Source organism: Paramacrobiotus metropolitanus, unplaced genomic scaffold, assembly GCF_019649055.1.
Source record: "Paramacrobiotus metropolitanus isolate TYO unplaced genomic scaffold, Prichtersi_v1.0 Parri_scaffold0000004, whole genome shotgun sequence".
Lineage (NCBI taxonomy): Eukaryota > Metazoa > Tardigrada > Eutardigrada > Parachela > Macrobiotidae > Paramacrobiotus > Paramacrobiotus metropolitanus.
The window spans coordinates 2,872,634-2,894,651 of record NW_026570224.1 but is presented as its reverse complement, the minus strand read 5'-3'; the positions used below and the strand labels follow the sequence as shown (position 1 = coordinate 2,894,651).

Genomic DNA, 22,018 nt, shown 5'->3' with positions numbered 1-22,018 from the left:
TTACACAGTCTTAAGATAAATTCACTGATTACTCAACATAAACTGACCCACGCAGTCTATTCCCAGAGAATATCTGATCTAAATTTGCTCCTGTCGGTGCCTTTCCCAGGATAGATGCCGGCGTTGCCGCATTGCCTCGATCATCGATGGATTTCGATGCTGATCCGCTGGCGCAGAAATTCTGTTGGCACAGCTTTTCGCAGGTTTCCTGTTGGATCTTCTGTCCCACTACATACTGTTATATGTGGGTTGCCTCCAGTCCGGGCGGTCCGACTGTCTCGAAGCCCAGAGCGCTGAATAGGTAGTCTTGGGTGATGTCCCGGTATTTTTCCACCTTGCTGTGATCGGCCTGTGCTGCCGCCGTCTCCCGCACGTGTTGTAGACGTCGCTACGATGTGCGATGGTCATTGTGTTTTCCTTATGGTTAGTGACTAGACATTAATTTGGGCAAAATGCGGCAGTAGCAATACCAATGACTGTAGCAATAGCCGTCCCGTGGTCCGTCTACGAGACGGCTATGGAAAAAAAAGGAAAAGTTTTAACTTTTTACACGAGTACAAGGAGTTGATACGACTCCTTCTATTCTGGTTAAAAATATCTACGGAAGTTGCATTCTAATGTCCAGAACCGCACTTCGAAACGACTTCCGGTGATTAATCACCTTCGGGTATACTTGTATAAAGTTGTTGTGTTTTACAGTGATTTTTTCTGGTTCGAAACCTCATAATAATTACTATCAAAGTTTGTTTGAAATGTTTCAGTTCAGTTCCGACGCTACTAGAATCTGAATGACCGGAGTCATACGGCAAAAATGATAGAAACATTCCTGTGTACGTGTATTTGTTTACAATCTGTCATTGCGGTGATTGCGCGTGCCAGTCGAAAAAAATAGAAAATAAAAAGTGATTACAATACAATCGGATGTACTTTGTGTATGGTAACAATGAAAGTGAAATGCGCATATTTAAACAATTTGGGTTTGCCTTCTTTTGTAGCTGATTTTTGTTCTCCGGTCTCCGGAATATAATGATGGTTAATAACTCATTGTTATCACATACTTATAAAAACCCAAGCGGCATCGCTATAATTATCCAGTTATTAACTTATTACCAGATTATGTGGTACTGCACAATGCACATGTTATTTATTGTCTGCACACCGTTTTACTGCCATATTGTCACCAAATTTTTATTACATCATTCAATTAATGCAACACCAAAGTGAGCTTGTGTATTGCTCGATCGTACAATCGTACACGCACCAACTAACACTTTGTCATTTTTCATATTCCCACTGCACCATCACACATTACCGACATGAAACATGCATACCTGATTTAGTTTGTCATTATAGCGGCAATCGTTTTGGTTTGTAGACCGCAGATGTGTGCCATCTTTCTTCTAATGAGTCCAAATTTTTTTCCAGACCAAGCCATTACCACGAAGCCATAAAGTAACGCACTGACCACTTTTTTCTCACATTTCATTAAACTGACCAGACAAGCCATATTCTTTTGACGCCTGTGGGTCGCGAAAAGTGTTTTTATATCTCATAAAATTCGTGCAGTGGCAGTTATACGGCGATCTAGAAAGTAGAAATTAAGTTGTGCGTCGGTTGACATGAAATTATTGATTTTGAAAAATCACTATGATCATTGCGTAGTACGAATTTTGACAAGGCTGCTGATTGGGCATGAACGTACACACATGTACGGTATATGTTGCAACCGGTGGAAATTTACACACTCCGACAAGCCGCAAACAATTGATGTAACGTATACCGCCATGTATCATTATTGGTCATACAACAGCTGGCGAAAATCGAGCAGCCAACGCTTCTCTGCCGCACAGCGCCGACTTAGTTCCGCTTAGTCGGCACTGTACAGGGCCACTGGCTAGCTTTTGATCATATGCGATCTTTTAAAACCCCTTCACACAATCGGATTAGCATTTTTGTGTTTGTGAAATATATGCTGATATGATATCTCAGGAGGATTTATTCCTAATCCTTCGCTTAAATCCGTTCCTATGATGGCAACTGACTCGCGAACGTCCCAGTTTTTACGCTTCTTTACCGGAAAATCTAAGTCGAAAAAGGAAGAGGATCCTTATTTCCGTCGGACGCGATCGCTGTGCGATGGGAGAGCCGGAATTACTACGAATGCTGAATTTTTGAACAAAGTCAGATATATAAAACGCCAAAATGACCATTGGGACAAGTACGCTAACTGCGCCGTCAAAGCGGCGCTTCCGGTAAGTGCCGCATTGAATACCGAAAAGTTCTTAATCACGAAGGTTATGTCGTAATACGTAAACGTACTACAGAGTGCATCTTCGCTTTATCAAATCCCTTAAATGTTTGCCAACTTCGATATCGTTACCGGAACCACAGTATTCCAGTTCAGAACTTGCGAATATTATGAAATTTCCGTGTTTTATGATTTCCGTGTCAGCATGTGTGCACGGTAACATATGTACTGTACTCCTGTATAGTTATTCTGCACTGTGGCGGCAGCGTTTTGGTATTGACTATTGCATTATTCATTTATTCTTATCGCAATGCCGGTCTTATCTTATTTGGGGTTTTTGATGCATGGAATTGCGGCGTAGTCAACATGAACAGTGAGCGATAATTTTGTTTAATACACCTGTTGAGCATCGATTGTGCCGCATATATATTGTACATGTGTAGGTATGGCATGACGCTTATTAGGTAATTCCTTGTTGTGACGCGGGCACTAGGCAATATTCACACGTGTTCCGCGATTAGACGTTTTGTTCTATGAGGTTTTGCTTAATTTTTAACGTTTTATTGTGCGGTTCAGTACGATATTTTCGTAACGCTAATTATACTTGCCGACAAGCCGTAATTATATTGCTTTGCTCTGAAGTGTTTTACTCCATACAGAGTTCTGATGCAAAGTTGCAAATATTCCGTATTTATTTAGATTTTTTTAAATTTTGACTTTTAAAAAAATAATTTACTGCGGTATGTTTAAAATGTTATTTGTATACTACTACCAAGTAACAACCAACAACTAACAAGTTCTAGCTATCGACTTCTACATTTTCGAGTGTTTTTTTCGTATTTTCTACAGTTTAATTCTGTGGCCACTGGTCAGAGATTATTTACGGGAACTAACGTAAGATTCTCACGGACGTAGGTAGCGCCGAGCGTATTAACAATTTATGTTAATGTACTGCATATTTTGCCACCTTGAATATAGTAAGTAGTTTGTTACTGTGTGTCGTTTTTGTCACGCAAGTTGTTTTAATAGTTTCTGTTGCGACGTGGTTAGTACATCAAATTTGCGACATGCTTGTTAAGTTTAAAAAAGTTCAGTATTGCAAAATGTACAAATTTCTAACTGAGAGAATTACCTCTAGAGCAGCCATTTCCTGCTCTACTGTAGTGAAAGTACAAGTACTGATATCTTCACTATATGCGTGATCCCACTTCCTTTGCAAATTTTTCGAGTCCAGTAGTTCAACTCCACACTCCACTGCAGCATTCATTCACTTGATCCACTTTTTATTTTGGTGTACGACCCAAGTGTTAATCATGTTGAAAGAGGAACAATTTATAGATTCCCGGCGGAATATGCAGTACCGAAGAAAAGGATCAGCCATTCAAAAGTTCGACTAGCTACTGGCACGGTTGTGCACAATCTTCTTAACAATCTTGAGCAATATATCGAGCTATTACAGTAACCCAGATTTCCTTCGTAATTTAGGAGTTTTTCTAGATTTCATCACTGTAGAGTCATTTTTCGGTAACTAAAATAAATTGTACACGCCGTATTATGGAATACGGTATGATGATAAACACTTTATAGCTTTCTTCAATTTTTTATTACTTAGTTGTTGTCAACAATTCAAATTGTGCTCTCATAAGTAAACTGTCGAAGTCAGTTTCAGTAACTGTTTTGTTTAAAAAATAATAAATAATTTTAATAACTGCTTTGTCTTTTATTAATCTACGTAGGAATTCGGTAACTAAGCAAGCGATCTGTTTATTAAGTACAATAATGTGTTAAAAGAAAGCATAAAATGAATAGATTTCAGCCAGTAATCTGTGAATGTATGATAACGTTCAAAAATGTTATTTTTCAACGATATTCGTGCACGCAACGTTTTGTGGCATGGCTAGAATCACTAGGTTGTTTTTTACGGTTATTTCTCACGAAACCGTATAAATTTATAACCTGCATGTTCGATTTTGGGCATTGGGCAGCTTAATTATTGTTTAAGCGGTTTTACGAACTAGTGTGTGGCAAACTACTTAGCCCAATTGTAGGAACCACTGATTTCGCACAGCACGCATTGTGCTGCGACATAAAAATTATACAGTAGCGAGAACATTTAACGAACACACATGTCCGTTATTTAAATATGAAACAGAAGGGCAACAAACATAACTGAAATCTCCGGAGCTTCCAGTGCATTTGGTGAAATCTTGATGTGTAAATATTGCCGACGACCGTGAAATAATTGTACAGATATCTGTAGCCTGAACTGCATCAGTTATTTTTCGTTTTTTAATGATCCTGTGGACGGAGCACGCATATGATAGCGAGCGCAGAAAAGTTAGGCCTTCGTCAGGGACTAAAATATTCATATTTGACCATCACATTTTTTAGCAGTATGCACTATGCATGTAGGAAGCTGAGTAAAGCAACGTACGCTAATGCCCACAGACCACAGTACACCATACACTCGTTTATTCGTCGGAGCAGGACGACGGCAATGTTTGTAAAATTTAAGGATTTAATTTAGACATTTGCGTTGTTCTTTCTTTTTTTTGTCGGAAAAATACCAAACATTACAAATTAGCATAAAATTTAAAGAATGCGCTTTTGTTCTTATTTCTAGCAAACATACAATAATTTTTGATATTGCGTTAATTAAATATTAGGGTTACATGAGTGTATGTTTAATATTGTTTCCTCGAGTACTTATAGGTGTTTTGTGTTGTTCGATTTTTTTAGCAAAAAAGTGTTACGCTTTATTTTTTCAATATCAATGTTTTTTGTTGTTTTGGTTAGACACTGGAAACTTTGTAGTGCAAAATTAGCGGCGGTCAATTATTGTGAACAGCCGTTGATAACGCTGAAGCAGTTATGCAGAGCATGACTGCGTATGGTATATTTTTTTGTATATGATTATTGTAAATTGTGTTGTGGATAGTGAAAGACTGAAAGGTAACCAGATTGGTTTCGACTGTTTATTTGGCAGTCAGTTCTCATAAAAGTCAAACGCACTTCAATAGTGCAGTACCTGTTGTAATTGTCCAATACGACAACATGTGTTTGCACAACGCCCACGTTTTATGAAATGTGATTTTTCCAAAACTAGGTCGACCGTCTCATATGCTCCATATTGTGGGTAATATTACAGCTTTGTGACTGCGATCACCAAGGAGTCATAAAGTCGTAAAATCACAGTTTGTTAAAGCGACGGCTTAACCGGCTCTAATCGGAACTTCGCCGCATCTAGAATAACTTTAAGTCATCTACATGAGGATACTAACATAAACAGAAAAGCGGTTTTGGCGCTCGATCCCGGTGCTCGTTATGGATTTTTTCGAAACAGTACAGAGTCCCGTTTTTGTATCCCTAACAATAATAAAAGTCCAATAAACCGATTCTCAAAGTCTACGTCAATTGTGCTCGATCTAGCTCGCAATTTAGACAAAAGCATTCGCTAGTATTCGGTGCCGGTCACGGCCAGTTTGTAGACGCGTACTGGTACAGGAATTGAGAATCGCGCTTATAATGTGCAAAAGCAAAAAAAGAAAATTAACTGGTTACAGAATAATTAATTATTACGAACATTCGCAAAATTGTTATAGTTATTATTTAATTCCATGTATACCGATTAGGCCAATGGGCATTGGTTATATAGTATATTGGGGATTCTACGAGGTATCTCACTGCATGTTGTGTCTTACAGCAGATTGCATTTTATTTTCCGTTTTCTAATGACATTATAATATTGCACAATATCTTTGTACAAAGTTATTTTGTAACAACAATTCCGATGAAGGTACTGTTCTGTGGATTTCTGCCAGTCCTGTTAGGCTAAACCGATGCCCAGTGTCACATGTACATACAATGAGCGCTAACGAGTTCTCCGTTTCGAATAATTAATTTATATATTTATCGATAGATGTGTTGCATCTTGTACCTAGTTGTTTCGATTTGACTAATAATTTATGATAGGTGTGTCAACTGTCACTAAATCACTCAAGGTGTGTATGCCTGCACGTCAACAGTAGGACTTGGTAAAAGTGTTCGTGAGAATATTACAAAGTATAATAATTAAATTTTTTAAATGTGGATAAGCAGTGCCGAATTACTTCGAAAACTGTTTATTGAGCCATTGTCACACTAGATAATAATCAGTTTTTATGATTTTATGATATGTAATAATCGAAATTAACGCTCTCTCCAATTAGCTGCACATTAAGGTAGAGAGTTTTAATTTTTAAAATGTGGAAAAAAGTAAGAGTAGTAAGGGGACGTATACGTGACTCCGGTGAGCGCATCGTACTGTATTCGTGTTGAACTTGAAGTTGTATCGGTATAGTATGTTGTCCAAATCTGAACAGTGTAAATGTACTGCAGATGGTACGTAGTCACTACTACTATGTATTTGTATATTATACTCCGGGGTCATCCCAAAATCAGAGTGAGTGATTATGCTTTTTCTCGTTTATGATTGATATATTTAAGCCGTTTCGTGTTGGCTCCTCTCGGATAGTCTTCTACTCCTGCTTTAAATGGATCAGTAGATGTCAGAACTCAAAAACAACAAAACATACTAAGACCTCCTCTAGACAGTTTGAAGCCATTTAATAAACCGATAGCTTTAATTCGCTGCTGTGAAAGCAGTATGAACATAACGCATAGGTGTAATTTAAGTCGCACACGGGACCTCTCATAATGGAAATTTCAAGCGATTTTATATGCTTAACAATTTGAAAAAGTACGAGTAGAGTAATCAAAAGCGTTTTATGGACTGATACTGAACGCAAATTAGGAAGCTTCCTCTTACTGATTGTTGTATCGTATCTAAAATTGCAAACGCATCCGACTTTCAGTTTTATGAAAACATCATACCTATGCAGATGTATGCAGAGGAGAGCATACGGTTGTAATTGATTGTTTTAATTTTAGAATCATTTCAATTTAGCGCATTTTGTACAATTTGATTACCAAGTACTGTATTCACAGTTTTTCAGACGGGATGTAGTATGTCACACGAACGTTACATTTGATGGTATAATAGTATGACACATTGGGAATCGTCTGTTCTGCCAATTATCATGCATCACCCCAGTCATTCTTGGTTATTTCAGTGTAATTACTGATCAGGTTTTGAATTCTAAAATTTAAAAAGGTTAAGGAAGTACATAATGCTAAACAAATTGCATTCACTGGCAGTTTTTATGTACTGACGCCGGATCTCACCCATGACCAGTCCGACAGCGAACCATTTGCACATTTCCTTGTGGAAGTATATTCTCGGCCCATTTGGTCTGTTTGGTTAGAACAACATACGACGTTGTTCTGACTGTGCTCTAGCTGACCACATTCGCATCAACTGGACTTGCGCGCATGTGTGTGTTCCACTTTAGCCAATACAAAACGCACTCCACTCTTTTAACAGCTGAGCTGCGATTGATACGCTAGCAGTGCCTCTGTCTTCTTCTCTCGCGATGTGTTTCACTTTCGGGGCAGCTGGCAATAAATGAACATGCTTACCGCTTTCATTTCCAGTTGAACAGCAGCCGTTTACATTAAAGTGAAGATTATTAATAAATTTTGCAAGTGTAATCGGTTGCCGTAGACGTCGGTTATGTACATTAGTTTTCGTTTATCTAAACTGGTGGTTTGATGTCGTAACCGTATGCATATCGTCATTTGCCGTTATGCCGGCTTGATGATTCTACGCTGCCTTATCTTTGTCGCCGCATCTGTTTATTATTGCTCTTTTTCTAGAATATCTTGCCGCCGATGGATGCAGCTAAAATATCCCATTCTTCACGTTCATCTGCCATTTTATCACCGACCACCACGGCCATTCCCAACGAGGTGGCACAGTTGTTTGAAAGTGCTTTTGCCAAATTGTATTGTCCATTTGATGCGGTGAGATGGACGTTGCTTGAGCAAATTCGCAGGATATTTTACGCGGATTGCCAAGGGGATATTCAAGCTTTATGTCATAACTTCCTGGCGCCAGCTGCTAATCTGGTTGATTCCATTAAACGCCACAGCAAGGTAAGGATTAAATGCAATGGCCATTCGCTTTGGCGTGGACATTTGGTGGCACCGAGGCTGTAGTAATCAGGCACATAAAGATACAATAGATAAATTATCTGAATAATGCAAACAAACTAATCCGTATAATATAAAAGTAGTAAGTTCAGATTTAATGATGTTCTTAGTGTTAATAATAGTTAGTGGCTGTCAAATGTGCTGATTTGCTTGCAAAAGTGTTAGTTTTATTCATTGAAGTGCAGTATGTAAAATTCTTTGTGTAAATTAATGGAGCCTGAAATTTCGAGTGGTTGGTGTATACGAATAGAACGTTTATGAAATTTACCCTTCAAATATTTAATAATGTTAATTTTAAAAACCATAGCACTTGTCATATTGAATGGCTGATTAATGAGTGGGTCGTGTTATTAGCTACTAAGTTTTCTAGGAATATGTTAGTATTTGTTTAAATGCCAGATAATTAGAACGATTTTTCTTTTAGTGAGATTTTACAACTGCGCGTAATACTCGAAAAAATTGGTTTTGCCCGGCGTTTGAGTGAATCCGCATTTGCCGGATCGTAAGTATGCTTGTTCGGTGTGCGCCGCTTCTGCTAGTATATTACGACACTCATTTGCACGACCGGAAATACTGATTACGAAGATGGCTGGTTGTTCTTGAGCCACTTGATTATCTCACCAAAAACGCGCTAAATGTTTTACGCTTGGCAGGACTCTTTGTTTATTTTGCTACCGACTAGAATTTATGGTATTTCTTATAATCAAAGCAAAGAAGTGCCTGACATAAAAATTAAGAAACAGTAGCATAAGCTCGCTTGCTTCATAAAGTCGATACCGAAAATATTTCTATTCCCAATGTAATTTCGTAATCGGTGATATAAGGTGAGATTTTCGAAATATCTGGTTACTTACTAAAATTTTTACTGGTAAGAAGTATTGATTTTGCTGGCCATTCGGATTGTAGGATTTCCAGTTAAGCCAGTCATTTAGCATTAATACATGATCAACTTAAAATTCATGAGAGACTTAACAACATTTTGAAGAGATAAGTCTCCCTCCTTTGGCCATAATCAGCGTTGTCTGTTGACTTTACAACGAAGTTTTATCGCGTGATTTATAACGAATGAAGTTCTCATTTTTCACCATAAGTAAGAGACGTTTAAGAATATGCGAGGAGGATATAAGGATATTTTGCACACTTGATCGCGTCTTGATAACCGGCGAAAAACTCGGAACCAGGTCGGAAATGCGGTTAAGTACAAACTCAAGTGTTTGATCTTTCTCGCTCTTACAAAATTAAACCAGCTTCAGCAAATGCTGGATGTTTGACTTATCTGCAAGATGCCTCCATTTCTCTCCATTTTAACGCTAATTAGGTGCAAGCAAGTTTAAAGTTTCAGCCATACGGAAATTTCATAGGTGGATGGTTGTCAGCTACCGCGCGTTTCGTTTTTTATGATAAATAACTGAATTTTTAAAAAAATTAAAACAATTAAAAATTTCTATCCCGCATGGGTACAGTAATTCGAATACAGTGTGGCAGCTGTTAAAATTTAAACAAGATCTTTTCCAGCAGAAAATGCCGTAAAAAGAGCAAAAGTATTAAATATGTGGAGTGAAACTCAGTGAGTAAGTTTTCATGTGGCCTCTGAATGCCGAGATTTTACCTTTTCCGGGCTTTTATGTTATGCATTTAACATTGTTGTGGTTTTGTTCTCACGATAAAAGGGGAAGTAGCAGCATTGTACTATTTTATGCTTGTCTTTTCAGCCGGCTTTTCAAAATATTATCCAAACACTGCGGTTTGATCAAAGCACATATGGGCTAACCAAACAAGAACCAGCTGGAGCCCTATTCAAACATTTTTACAAAGTCACAACGAAAGAAATAGACATACATTACTTATCTAAGCATTGACTGTGGATAATACTGTTTTCACTTCAGTAATTGTGAATACCTATCGAAGAACAATATTTTTGAATTATTTTAATTATACTTAAATGGTGAAAATGGCGTTTTGCAATTTAAGCAGTTTAACACTTTTGCAGCGGAAATATTAATTTCAAGGCTAATAAACTTAATCTGCTGGCTACACATCTAAAATTAATACTTCTACAGTTCGACTTCTGAATTATATACTGTATAACTAATAAAAGTTCTGCTGCTGCGCACAATCAGCAATACGAACAAAACTTACAGGAATCAATGCCGGTTTTGAAAACTTTCCCTTTGAATATAAAATAACAAATCAAGGGCAGGCGCCAAAAGTGTTAAGCGCTTATCATATTATAATCGATAATTATTAACTTCTGTACAAGCGTCCATCAACTTCAGTTTTCATAGTTTTCGATCATATCATCCTGTTACATGGTTGATACGGTCGGCTGATGCCACATGTCCAAAAGCATGCAAGTAGATATTAAAATCATGACACAGATGGACATTGGCTAGTAACCATCATTACGAGTGAGATGTTTTGGTTGCGCTTTAAAATGTGGAAACCGTGGCTGTGACGTACGTCAGCATGCTGTTAATTTTGAATAAAATTTTTATCTATACTTTAAGACCCGAATTGACACATATCGGCGCATGGTTTTTGTCACTACAGTTTTCGACAGTCTGTTTTTTTCAGTTTTTAAATATCGGTACAGCTTTGTTTAGCGTTCACCTATTGCAACTTTTGCAAGTGAACGCTGTAGCTGTAATCGTATGAATTTTGATGTTCATATTACAAACCGGAAATATAAATTTCAGAATAGCTTATCCCAAATTATTTTTTCGGGTAGAATTTCCGGAATGTGCATGACATGGGTGCATATTTGTTAAACCAGATAAGGGCCGGTGTGAGGAGCAGCTGTGCATAACTGCAAAAGAGCAGCAGTTTCCTGTTGACCACTGGTCAAACATGTTTAGCGCGATATTGTCTGTGTGCATAATCTTGTTATGAATGCTTCGTATGCTTAGTACCTGACAGCTTCCCATCAGCCAGTTTACCCATTACTCTCCATAAGTCAGAGATATTTTGACTTTGCATGTCTTGCGGGGAGAGAAGTTGTAAATCGGAAAATGCGCCATGTATGCGACCGCCTCAAGTGATGTTAAGATTCATTTACTAGTATTCGTTTCATGATGGGAATCGACCGCCTGGTTAGAATTTTCGGTAACTGCTTGATTGACTATCGCGACGTACTCGGGACTGATAAAGGCGCTGATGGAGCATTGAATTTCGCACCGGATATACTTTTTCTAGGGCGTGAATAATTTGGGACTAGCCCGAGTTTTTGTAAGGATCCCAGTAGTTTGAGTATATTGCTGCTCCTTTAAAAAAGGCCCAATAAAAATTTTCCCATTGAATTATGCATGATGTATGCTTATTGGGAAGTTAAAGGTGTTTGTTCGTATCGTAAGGAACGTAAAAATAAGTCTTCGGTTATTTTCTAGAGAAATATTAACCTTTGTCATTAAATCTTTTCTATAGCTGCCCCTGTTTTGTAGGTTGTTAACTTGCAGTATGTTAATAACTTGATACCGCTTCTAATGAGATGCACCTCGCGGACAGCACACATTACATAAACATTAAAGAACTTCTCATAATGTTTTTTTGTGGAATTCCCACGATAAATATGTCAGATGGTTTGTTTTTATGCTTTGACACACCAGAATCCTGAGCACTAGTATTTGCGTGTGTACGATAATAAATCAGCTTTACGGATGAAATATGATTAGGGTTCAGATGTCAAAAGATTACAGCGCTGCGAATTTAACCAACAGGTTATTATGGCAGCCGGCAACCTGCACCGACAGTTTCGCTTCGCCTCATCGGTTTTGCCATTTTAAGTCGCACAGCAAAAGGTTGCTCCATCTTTCTTCATCAATTTTCTAAATTTTTCTGCTTTGGTTGTCACAATGTGCGCGGCCTTTTGCATTCGATCTGTCGTGTATGAATGTATGCTTCATCACGAATTTCACAAATATTATGGTAACCAATTCATTTTGCTGTCGGTTTTGGACATACCGAGCGCTACCTTTTTTATGTGTTGCGGGTCCTTGAACAAGCTCGTAACTAGAAAACTATTTAATGAATACCTTGCCATAAAAAGCTCCCAGAATATTATGCCGAAAAACTTCCTGTAGTAATTTATTTTATTTCAGCAAAATTAATTGTTCAGGAAAGCGAATGTTTGCATGAAGCGAATTAGCGAATTTTTGCATTCTTGTATAATTACCCTTTTAAACTAAATCTGTCCGACTTTCAATGACCACTCACGTTACTGCTAAAAAATAAAAAAAAATCCCGTACGAATCACAATCAACTACTGTATAAAAGCTATATTTACATAGCGTCTTTTAAAGCTTGATACGAGTACTTCAGTGCCGCTTTTGTTACGCAGTAATTGAGATATGCTTCAGTTTATTACGTTGCGTCAAACGTTAACTGATAATTTTTGTAGTATTGTTGTTTTTGTATATCAATGGAACCCTTACAGTTAATGAAGCATCTGTGTGGAGTCGGTACGTATTCAGATACGCATAATTTAATGCTAACGATCTATACCACCCGTAGCGGCGTGCAGAAGGTCACAATGAATGGCGTCATCCTGCTGTTCGTGTGGTGTCACTGAGACAATCGACTGCTATTCATACACTTCCCCTATTTGCTTCTTAAGGCTAATGAGAGACCTCTGAGGACGCATTATGCGAGCGTTGTAAAATCGCCAGATGGCCAGGTGATAGCTTGTCGGCAAGTAAACTGGAATGACCGTTTTTAAAGTGGCCATTCGAGGTCAGTTCATTCGGGAATATGGACTACAGTAGTCTCTCCACAAGCGGAATGCGTGAAGTATATGTTTGTATTAAATTATGGGGATCCCCAGAAAAATCAACATAATCGCTTTAGTTTGTTCGCTCAGCGATGGTTGCGAAAACTTTCATGCCATGGTGTCCAATAATCCGTACAATTACAGTAGTTGTTAAGGTGTGGTTCATTCTCCTGATGACTTTCGGCTATCCTAGCATTACCGGCTTTACAGCCATTCCGCTCGGGTCATAAAAGTGTATTCTTATTCTATTCAATCTCGTTAGCCCTGACCAATTGATACAGTGGACAAGCCGTATCAATTAATTGGCATGTCACGCTGCGCGGTGAATGTGGTAAACAACATCGGCAGTCGGCTGGTCACTTCCAATATCTTCCGTCCATCAAATATCTGAAGAAGCTCAGATTTGATGATGACCAGACGTATGTGAGGCCGCATTAAATTCTCAGCGCAGCGTGCTGAAATCTTCAACTCAACATTAAAACTAGAAACAGTTTACACAGTTGTCATGAAGTATGATAAGTGAGCAGAAATAATAACCAGCCCCGAAACGGCCACTACACTACACTTGGCATAACAGACCAGTTTTTCCGTATCAGATTAACCTAAACTGGCAGCACATAACGGAGCTAAAAGTCAAAAGCAACTAATGAAAAATTCTGTCTGCTTAGCAGATTACGCTGACTGGTCAGCTGTCGGTGTAATACGTAAAAGCCAGTTTTCGAGCAGAACCGCGGGACAATCTATCACCGGCCCTTTTACTTATGATTAGGGCAGACTTGTTCCGGTGGCTGAGGAGTTTGATCTGACGCTGGCTGTGTGTGTTTTTCGGCATTCCTACTGCCGTATAGTAAATTCGCATGAAAAAGTCTGGCACCGAATCACCCGCTCTAGTAACCTTAACCCGAGCCACCACTTTTGACATGGATTAAATACTTTTACTTAATGGCATTTGTTTGCTGAGCGGAGTTTTCCCAACAAACTCCGGTTCCAGTACGAAGCGCGCGCGTGTTTGTTCATATTTTCTCTGGCGGCCACAGATATTTGGCTTTCGAATTTAGAGAATCTATTCCAGATTATAATCGTATTTTCCATTTATTTTGTGGTATACTGTATTTGATCTGTTTATGTAATCGGTGCGGAACATGACAGACGTCTTCCGGTATGCTTCAGCATAATTATTGATTTTGCACATAATACATCCTTGCAAACATGCGGGGAATTTTCGATTTTGTTGGCTGCTGCGAGTAGATGTTTTGCAAAAGAGATTTTCCAGGTTTCCCAAGCCGATTAAGGCACTGCTTTAAAAATAGCCGATTTTAAGTGGTTGACGGTCCCCTACAAATTTGGTTCCGAATGCCGGTTCGTATGTTTAAATGTTCCGTTGTTCTAATTTAAAAGGTTCTGTGAGCGACCGCATTTTTTTAACCGTCTGAAGGACATGCGAGTAACAAGATGAAAATTCGCCCAGCACGAATGTATTCCGTAATGCAAGCTCTGCCATTTGCATTCTCACGACAGCATTCCTGTGTCCGGCTGATCGATCTTTTCATATACTCTTGTCTGCGAAATTGTTAATAATGATTTTCTTAAAACGAGCAAGCCGCAAACCGACAAGAAGTCAGCATGCTGCTTTTTCTTCTGATTTGTAATCTTGTATAATCAGATATCAGTAGTGCTGTAAAATTGAAGGTTTATTTTTGTTCAGTGCTTTTAGCTAATGTCTTTTTTTTCTGACTGAATACCTCATTCGCCGGTAATAATTTTATGATTTTCAGGAGAGCGGAAGCCGACGCCAGTCGCTCCCTTCGCGACTTTCGGAAGCCGTGGGATGGCCGTTGTGTGCCAATGGACGCGTGATCATTCACCTCTGTGAGCTCGACCCAGAGATACGCCCCATCACCGGCACATCCTCCATTCTGCGTCCCGGTGAATGCTATTTCCACATTGCCCGCTCCTCCAGTCAAACACCCGGTCTGGTGCTCTGCCTGAAATTACGCACATCATCGGGTGAATTAATTGACCTGCGGATACCACCTCAGCGTCTCAGTATGGCCTTCAGCCAAAAGTGGTTCGAAGAGACGATTTCTGCGCATGATAGCCGGCTACTGGGCGCCCTGCAGTTCTGTGTGGTCAGCTTCGAACGCAGTATCGAGCGCATTGACTTGCAGCTTCTAACATCCGGCTGGCAAGTGCCCTTTGCGCCGTTTCCGGCCATTTCCTCGTCCGCCTCCTGTTCCTGCTCTAATTTAACGTCGTCCAGTAATGCGGAGAATACGTTGTTGGATAATGAATTGATTTGTGCGCCGGAGGGGGTGCACGAAGAATGCCAGTGTTTATGCCGGCTGAATAGCGGAGATAAAGGCAATCTTCCCGCAGTCGGCAATCCGGATCCGCCTGGTCAGTAAATTTTGATAGAAAATTCTAAGGCCATCTTAAGCGAAAGTAGTAAAATAAGACTTGGCAGTGATGTTTATCAGACCATGAAAACATTAATCAAACTAAATGACACTATGGGGAAAATAGGGTCCACTAAAAATCGGTTAGAGTAAAGCTGAAAATAAATAAAATCATGTACAGATAGTATGATTACTAGGAAACACGTAGATATTATGTTGACTTACTAACTAAATCTTGTAATTTTTAATGCGTGAAACTTTGACAATCATAGATAACCATTTCCGCACTAAGCCCTCGTGCAACAATGCATTTAATGTTGATTTTGTGTACACTTTGTGAATCTTTTATTGGATATATATTGACTTGCCACAATTCTGTTTGCGATATCTCAAATGATATTGACATGCGCCGGGATTTAAACGGCGCTAGTAAATCATTGCCCCCATTAATACACATTTATCATATGCATATCTCATTAACAGATCCTCCAGATGCAAAACATGCTCATTTGCCACTAAACTCGCGCAGCCAGCCATTCCCACCGGAAAGTGCACATCAATCTGGACGAAATGAAAATCCTGGTAGCAGTAATCGAGCGAATTTAATTAATGAACTGCACAGTGAGCTAATGCTATCCGGTGCCATGACATTCCCTGGTGAGTCAAGATTTTCATACTCGCCGCCGATTGTCGTATCACGCTAATTATTTCACTAATTCTACTGTCGTCTGTGTACATTTAGGCATATTAGACCGGCAACAGCATCCTGTTATTTTTATGTTTGGCCGAAATTTCCCGGTGTCGGCTACAGATACAGATGTGGCTGACGTATTCTGTTACTTCTATTTTATCCCACGGTGCGTCTTCGAGTTTCCCACAACATCCTTTGCTCTTTAGTTGAATTAGGCCTGGTTGTAAGGTTTTTGCAGTTGACATTGTACGATAGACTACGCCTATTTATCAGCTACAGACATACGGTTATGTGCGAAACTTATTTTTAACAGTATTAATTTAATTATGAATTTGTGCGGTACATGTACAGTGTTTCAATAGCTGAGGGCAGCTTTTACATAAATGCGATTTTATAGTGAATCCGTGTCGAGAAGCGGCTTTACTGTTGTTGTGGATATGTGCTTCCCAAATGATTCTGTGATATCACAAGCGAAATTTTTAAACATTTTGGACGAAGCAATACATAAAACGGAGGTACTGTACTTAATTTGGTTTCCCCCATCGCGATTTGTATTTATTGAGAAATGCTTTGTTGTAGCAAAGGATTCAGAATGCTATCCACAAGGTTCTGGTTATCATCCACTCTGAAACACCAATCGAAATGGCTGACCAGATTCGTGACGAACTAATTAAAAGCTCGTCGTTAAAGGTTAGTACCAATAGTGCGTCAAAACTAGATTGATTTACCACGCAGAACGCGCAAAAATATTTGGTGTTGTGACAATAATTGTATTGAATATCTTCTCGTTCCTCGCAGATCACATTCGTGCATGGTCGGGATGAACTTCGCATCCACATGGATGACATGAACATAATAACGGAATTGGGCGGTCGATTGAACTTCAATCACCAGAAATTCGTTGCATACCGCAAGGTTAATAACATTGACTGGCAAAAAACTTTGCTAATAAGATTAGCTAATAATCGTTCTACATCTCTCGTGTCGGGTGTCGTTGGTTAGGAGATTGAACCCTTTATCGAGACTTGTCGGCACGCCTCGCGTCGATTATTAGAGGCACTGCAGGAACTCCGCTTATTGGACAGCTGTTCTTGTCAGTATAAATTAGGCGGAGGCGGTATGCCGGCACAACAAATGCCACCGACGGACTTTGCCGGCCCCAATCATCCGCACATCACCGCCGCACATTTCAATGTCATGATACAAGCGCAGAAAAAAATGATGCAGTCGATTCTCGAAGACAAGCATCTACTGCAGCTTCAGACCACTGGTGATGCCATGCTAATCAGATTTCAACAAGATCAAATGGCCAACATGGAAGCCAAGTGAGTACCGATTTATAATACTGTACTTGCTTATATTGCCGACTGGACTTGCTTTAAAACTGTTGGTTTGGCTAGGGTAGTTATCAACTAAATAAAATTTTACACTTATCTCACTTTTGATAACTGTTTTTTTTTGTCTGCCGTTTTGTTTGCTCTTATCTGGATTTATTTCAATAATTTTACAAACTTGCGTCAAACTGTGTTTGGTTTTTTTCGCACGTTACTTTTGGTTGAATTATATAATGGCTTGGTCAATACAAATACCGTTCCGCACAGCTGTGATGTTTTTTGTTTTTTACAGGGACTCTTACGATCAAGCCTCGCAGATATACAGCGAAGTACATTCGGCTGCCGTTAAGCTGGCCCGATTAGCCGATAAGCGTTTGGCTAAGCTGGAGAAAGCTTACCATGTTAAACGATTTGAAGAAGATGCCCGCAAAGTACTGGCATGGTTATGTAAAAAAGGAGAAGACGGATTAGCCCGCTATTCCATAACAGGAGAAAACCTTAATGAATTGCGTCAGCAGCAGCGGGAATTTGAGAAGTTCTATTTCACGGCTTCGGTATGGGATTTATCTGTTTTACTCTCCTGCCTTTTGCTAAGTTGCCGTCGTTTATGGTGTAATAAAATTAATTTAAATCTATACTGCACTGTCCAAGCTTTATAAATACTTGTACGAGTATGTATACGTATTTGCTAGAATGATTTGCATACAACGTTATTCTGCAGCACCAACTGGAAAAAGGTTCGGATTTGGTTGAAGAATTCTCTAACACAGAGCAGGCGGATTATCCTACTGTTGCCATCGAATTATGCCGCGCCCTGAAAGACAATCTGAAGAAATTCGCCGACCGGCTGGACGATGTCCGCGACCGTATCGACGACACGGCCCGTTGCTACTGTCTCGTCGAACGAGCATTTGAATGGACTTTGAACACCATCAATTTCATGTCCCAATTCAAACTGGAACCAGAGCCCACTTTGCTATTCCTGAATGAGCACCTGCAAAAAATGGAATCCTACGTCCGCGTTCACCCGGCTTTAACGAAGGATAATTTTAAGGAGATGGACCAGATTGCTGCCCGCCTTAAAGTCTCGAAATTATCCGAACAGTGTATTATCGCCAAAAATCGTTGTCAAGAAGCGGAAGCACTGGTCATAGCGAAAGAAACCAGCTTCCTTAAAGCCAAGTTCGCTTTGATTCCCGTGAAATGCCTGGACGATACTGCTAAAAACCGCGCCAGCCCGTTTTCGGCCGAGGTCATACCGTATCGCAATTTCCGCCAGCCGAGTATTCCCGAGATGGACGAGACATCCAGCTCCTCTGAGCCGCCCTTCATCGATGCCGACAGTGTAACCGGGACGGATTCCCTCGTCATTGGATCGGTGTCATCGGTCCTGGAGGATTATCCGACCGCATTGGACGTCCATGTGGAACGCCGCAATAAAACCGGCAACATGAAGCGCAGTCTCACATGGCAGGCCGGTGAGTGTAGCCGGGCATCGAGCGGCAGCAGCAGCGACAAATCCAGTGGGAACAGCGAGGAGAATGAGGGCAAATTCAGTGCGGAAGATTTCGCGCACACGGATAAAGCGCGGGTCAATCGACGCGAATCATGGACGGTCCCCACGAGCAATTCCCACTTGTTGGCCTGCCTGCCCAAAGACACCGGGAACGCGGTATCGGGATCGGCTGGTGCTGGCCTAGATTCCGCCGGTCATTACGGAAGTAATGCCCTGCTCGTTATGCAAGAGCTCATCCAAACGGAACTGGATTATGTTACGGCGCTGCGATTTGTCATCGACGTACGTAATCTGTGTAATATAAATAATTGCATTTGTGCCGGTTATCCACTGAACCTTTCGCAGTGTTTATCCAACGTCTTAAGCGGTCTTTTAGGAGCTGTACTGCTTTAACTCGGTCAATGTACACATGTGACAAAAATGTTTGTGGCTTACTTGTGGAGTGTAAGCTTATAACGTAATCACAACTGTTGTACAAGATTTTGTATTTTCCAGAATTATCTCCCGGAGATTTTCCGTGATTCCCTACCCCAGGTGTTAAGGGGCAAACGAAATGTGGTCTTCGGAAATCTCAGCAAAATTCTGGAATTTCATGAAAATGAATTCAGTCATACGCTGGAATCATGCGCCAGTTCACCATTTCATATCGGACAAGTTTTCTTGCAGTTCGTAAGTTTAAGTTGAGCTCCTACTTATTTGATGCAAACACTTGTACTGCACCTTGCAAGCTACTCAGTATGACATTATTTTTTTGCAGGAAAAGCAGTTCTACTTGTATGCATTATATACCCATAATAAACCGAAGTCAGATGAACTGATGGCAGAATGCGGAAACGAATACTTCAAAGTACGATGAAGCACTGTTTTACGCAGCTTGTTTAAGTAGTGCGTAATAAAATGTTTTTAAAATATGCATTAGTACTGCACACACATTCGATATTTTTTTGATGCATTTAACTACAACGGAAGCCTTTTTGTAGACCAAGCAGATTGCTCTCCAAGACAAAATGGATTTATCGAGTTATTTATTGCGGCCGGTGCAACGCATGGGTAAATATGCGCTTCTTCTGAAACAGCTCCTGAAAGTGTGTCCACGTAGTGACCCCGAATGGGCTGACCTCCAGGTACCTAATTAGTATGCACCCTTCAGTGCATCAAATTATCTGTGTCATTGTTGATTATTAGGCGGCGGAAGAGATGGTGAAATTTCAACTGCGCCATGGAAATGATCTGCTGGCCATGGATTTGTTAAAGGACTGTGATGTGAACCTCAAAGAACAAGGTCGTCTGCTTAGGCAGGACGATATGGTGGTGTGGCAGGCCGGGAAAAAGAAGAGTGTGAAAAGGGTCTTCTTATTTGAAGAACTGATTTTGTTTAGCAAAACCAGGCGGCTGAAAAATGGAAACGAATCCTTCGTATATAAATTTAGTCTGAAGGTAAATTTTTCACACACCCATTCCTAAAAGGAGGTACATAATAACACGCTACCCGTTTTTAGACCAATGACATTGGACTGACCGAGCAGCTCGGAGACAGTTTGACGAAATTAGAAATCTGGTTCCGAAAACGGAAACTGGGAGATAATTTTATACTGCAAGCGGCAAGCTGTGATATTAAACAGGCTTGGACGCGGGACATCTCGTCGATTTTATGGAACCAGGCATTCAGAAGCAAAGGTAATTTAGTAAATTTATTTCACAGCATGTTATTGACGTACGGAATATTTATATTACAAAGCAATATGTGCAGCAACGCTACAGATAAGTACAGATACATCCTGACAAATTCACTGATAATACTAAATCGCTCACTTAGATGCCAGGCTAGCCGAGATGACCTGCATGGGAATAGGCAGCAAAGCCTGCTTAGACATCAAACCCAGTGAAGACCAAATCAATCATCGCTTTGTAAATCTTCGGGCATTAGGTGAGTGGTATAGTTCTGTTCATGATAATACTAGCGCTAAATGTGTAAAATTTATGCATCCTTTGCTTGTACAGCACATAAATACTCTGTAGATTTCTGTACTACTGTACAATACTCATAATAATAATATTATAGTATTTTATGTGAAACTTTACGAGCCATCATTACCGGGTTGCCGCTTTAAAAACCTTCCAGCTTTCATACTTGGGGAAAATATTAGTGCCGTAGATGGCCATTCCGTACTTGTACCGTTACAATGTAAGAAAATTACCTGAAAATATTTTTTGTTGAGCTGCGATCGTCTTCGATACTTCCAAATCCAATGTAATTTGTTTCCCTAGGACGATTCAGAGATGGTAGCAGTAGTCACTCCATCGACTTCCTGTCATCAGGAAGCAAGCATCCACGACCGCACTCAGTAATATCCCTCTCCAGCTCCTCGACTAATGGATCAACGCTGGTATCAGGCCCAATGCCCATCAGCATCCCTGCATGGGCGCCTCAGCCTTCCTCGTCCTTTCCTGATGACCCCAATGAGTCGCCTCGTCGATCACAGTGTTCCTCCGAGAGCGGCATTTGTTCCGACATGGTCAACTCCAGTTCGCCCGTTGACTCGGACTCTTCCAAATGAAATCGATAACTGCCTAATGGACGGTGTTACTGCCAGCAGCTTGGTGCCAAACCCTTCTTGGCTACTGCCCACTGGTCACTTTATATTCTCCAGTCTTCCCAAATCGTGTGATCTCAGTGTTTTCTAATGCAACGTCGTTGTCATGAATTATAATTATAGAATACGAACTGGTCAGTTTTGACTACCTGCATGTGTGTACAGTTTTGTAAAGCCAGTGATATAAGGCTGCTGCAGCTAGTAACCTTTTAAATTGTGTTCTGAACTCTGAATGCTTGTTGAAAACTTCGAAGTTGAGAAAAGCTTGGATAAGCTTATTTAGTGGTTATGCAGTTTGTTTTTGTGGATACAGACTACAGAGTCGAGCAAAAACTGACGTAAATAGCCCGGCCCCATCGGCATAATTTTTTGATAAGACAAAAGTTG

The 22,018-nt window shown here is 40.1% G+C and overlaps 1 protein-coding gene across 2 annotated transcripts; it reads left to right on the top strand.

Annotated features, from left to right (window-relative positions):
* The first annotated feature begins 1,824 nt into the window (after positions 1-1,824).
* Positions 1,825-21,978, top strand: LOC129602848 (triple functional domain protein-like). 2 transcript variants are annotated; one of them, XM_055502011.1, is made up of 18 exons: positions 1,825-2,252; positions 8,003-8,281; positions 14,876-15,497; positions 15,980-16,153; positions 16,239-16,353; positions 16,585-16,702; positions 16,767-16,877; positions 16,986-17,102; positions 17,190-17,512; positions 17,814-18,075; positions 18,243-19,319; positions 19,533-19,706; positions 19,795-19,884; positions 20,018-20,161; positions 20,223-20,474; positions 20,537-20,714; positions 20,854-20,964; positions 21,306-21,978. In XM_055502011.1, exons 1-18 carry the CDS (start codon positions 2,028-2,030, stop codon positions 21,593-21,595), a joined length of 4,662 nt encoding a protein of 1,553 aa, XP_055357986.1. In that variant the 5' UTR covers positions 1,825-2,027; the 3' UTR covers positions 21,596-21,978. The 2 variants fall into 2 exon arrangements, with proteins under 2 accessions (XP_055357986.1, XP_055357987.1); XM_055502012.1 differs by lacking the exons at positions 1,825-2,252; positions 8,003-8,281 and adding an exon at positions 14,356-14,459.
* Positions 21,979-22,018: the final 40 nt, after the last annotated feature.

Excerpts from the sequence above, each read along its gene's own strand:
- LOC129602848 (XM_055502011.1), top strand. The coding sequence starts at position 2,028 with ATGATGGCAACTGACTCGCGAACGTCCCAGTTTTTACGCTTCTTTACC. Across the intron at positions 8,282-14,875 it reads CCATTAAACGCCACAGCAAG|GAGAGCGGAAGCCGACGCCA; the intron begins GTAAGGATTAAA and ends TATGATTTTCAG. Across the intron at positions 16,354-16,584 it reads TACTTCTATTTTATCCCACG|TGAATCCGTGTCGAGAAGCG; the intron begins GTGCGTCTTCGA and ends GCGATTTTATAG.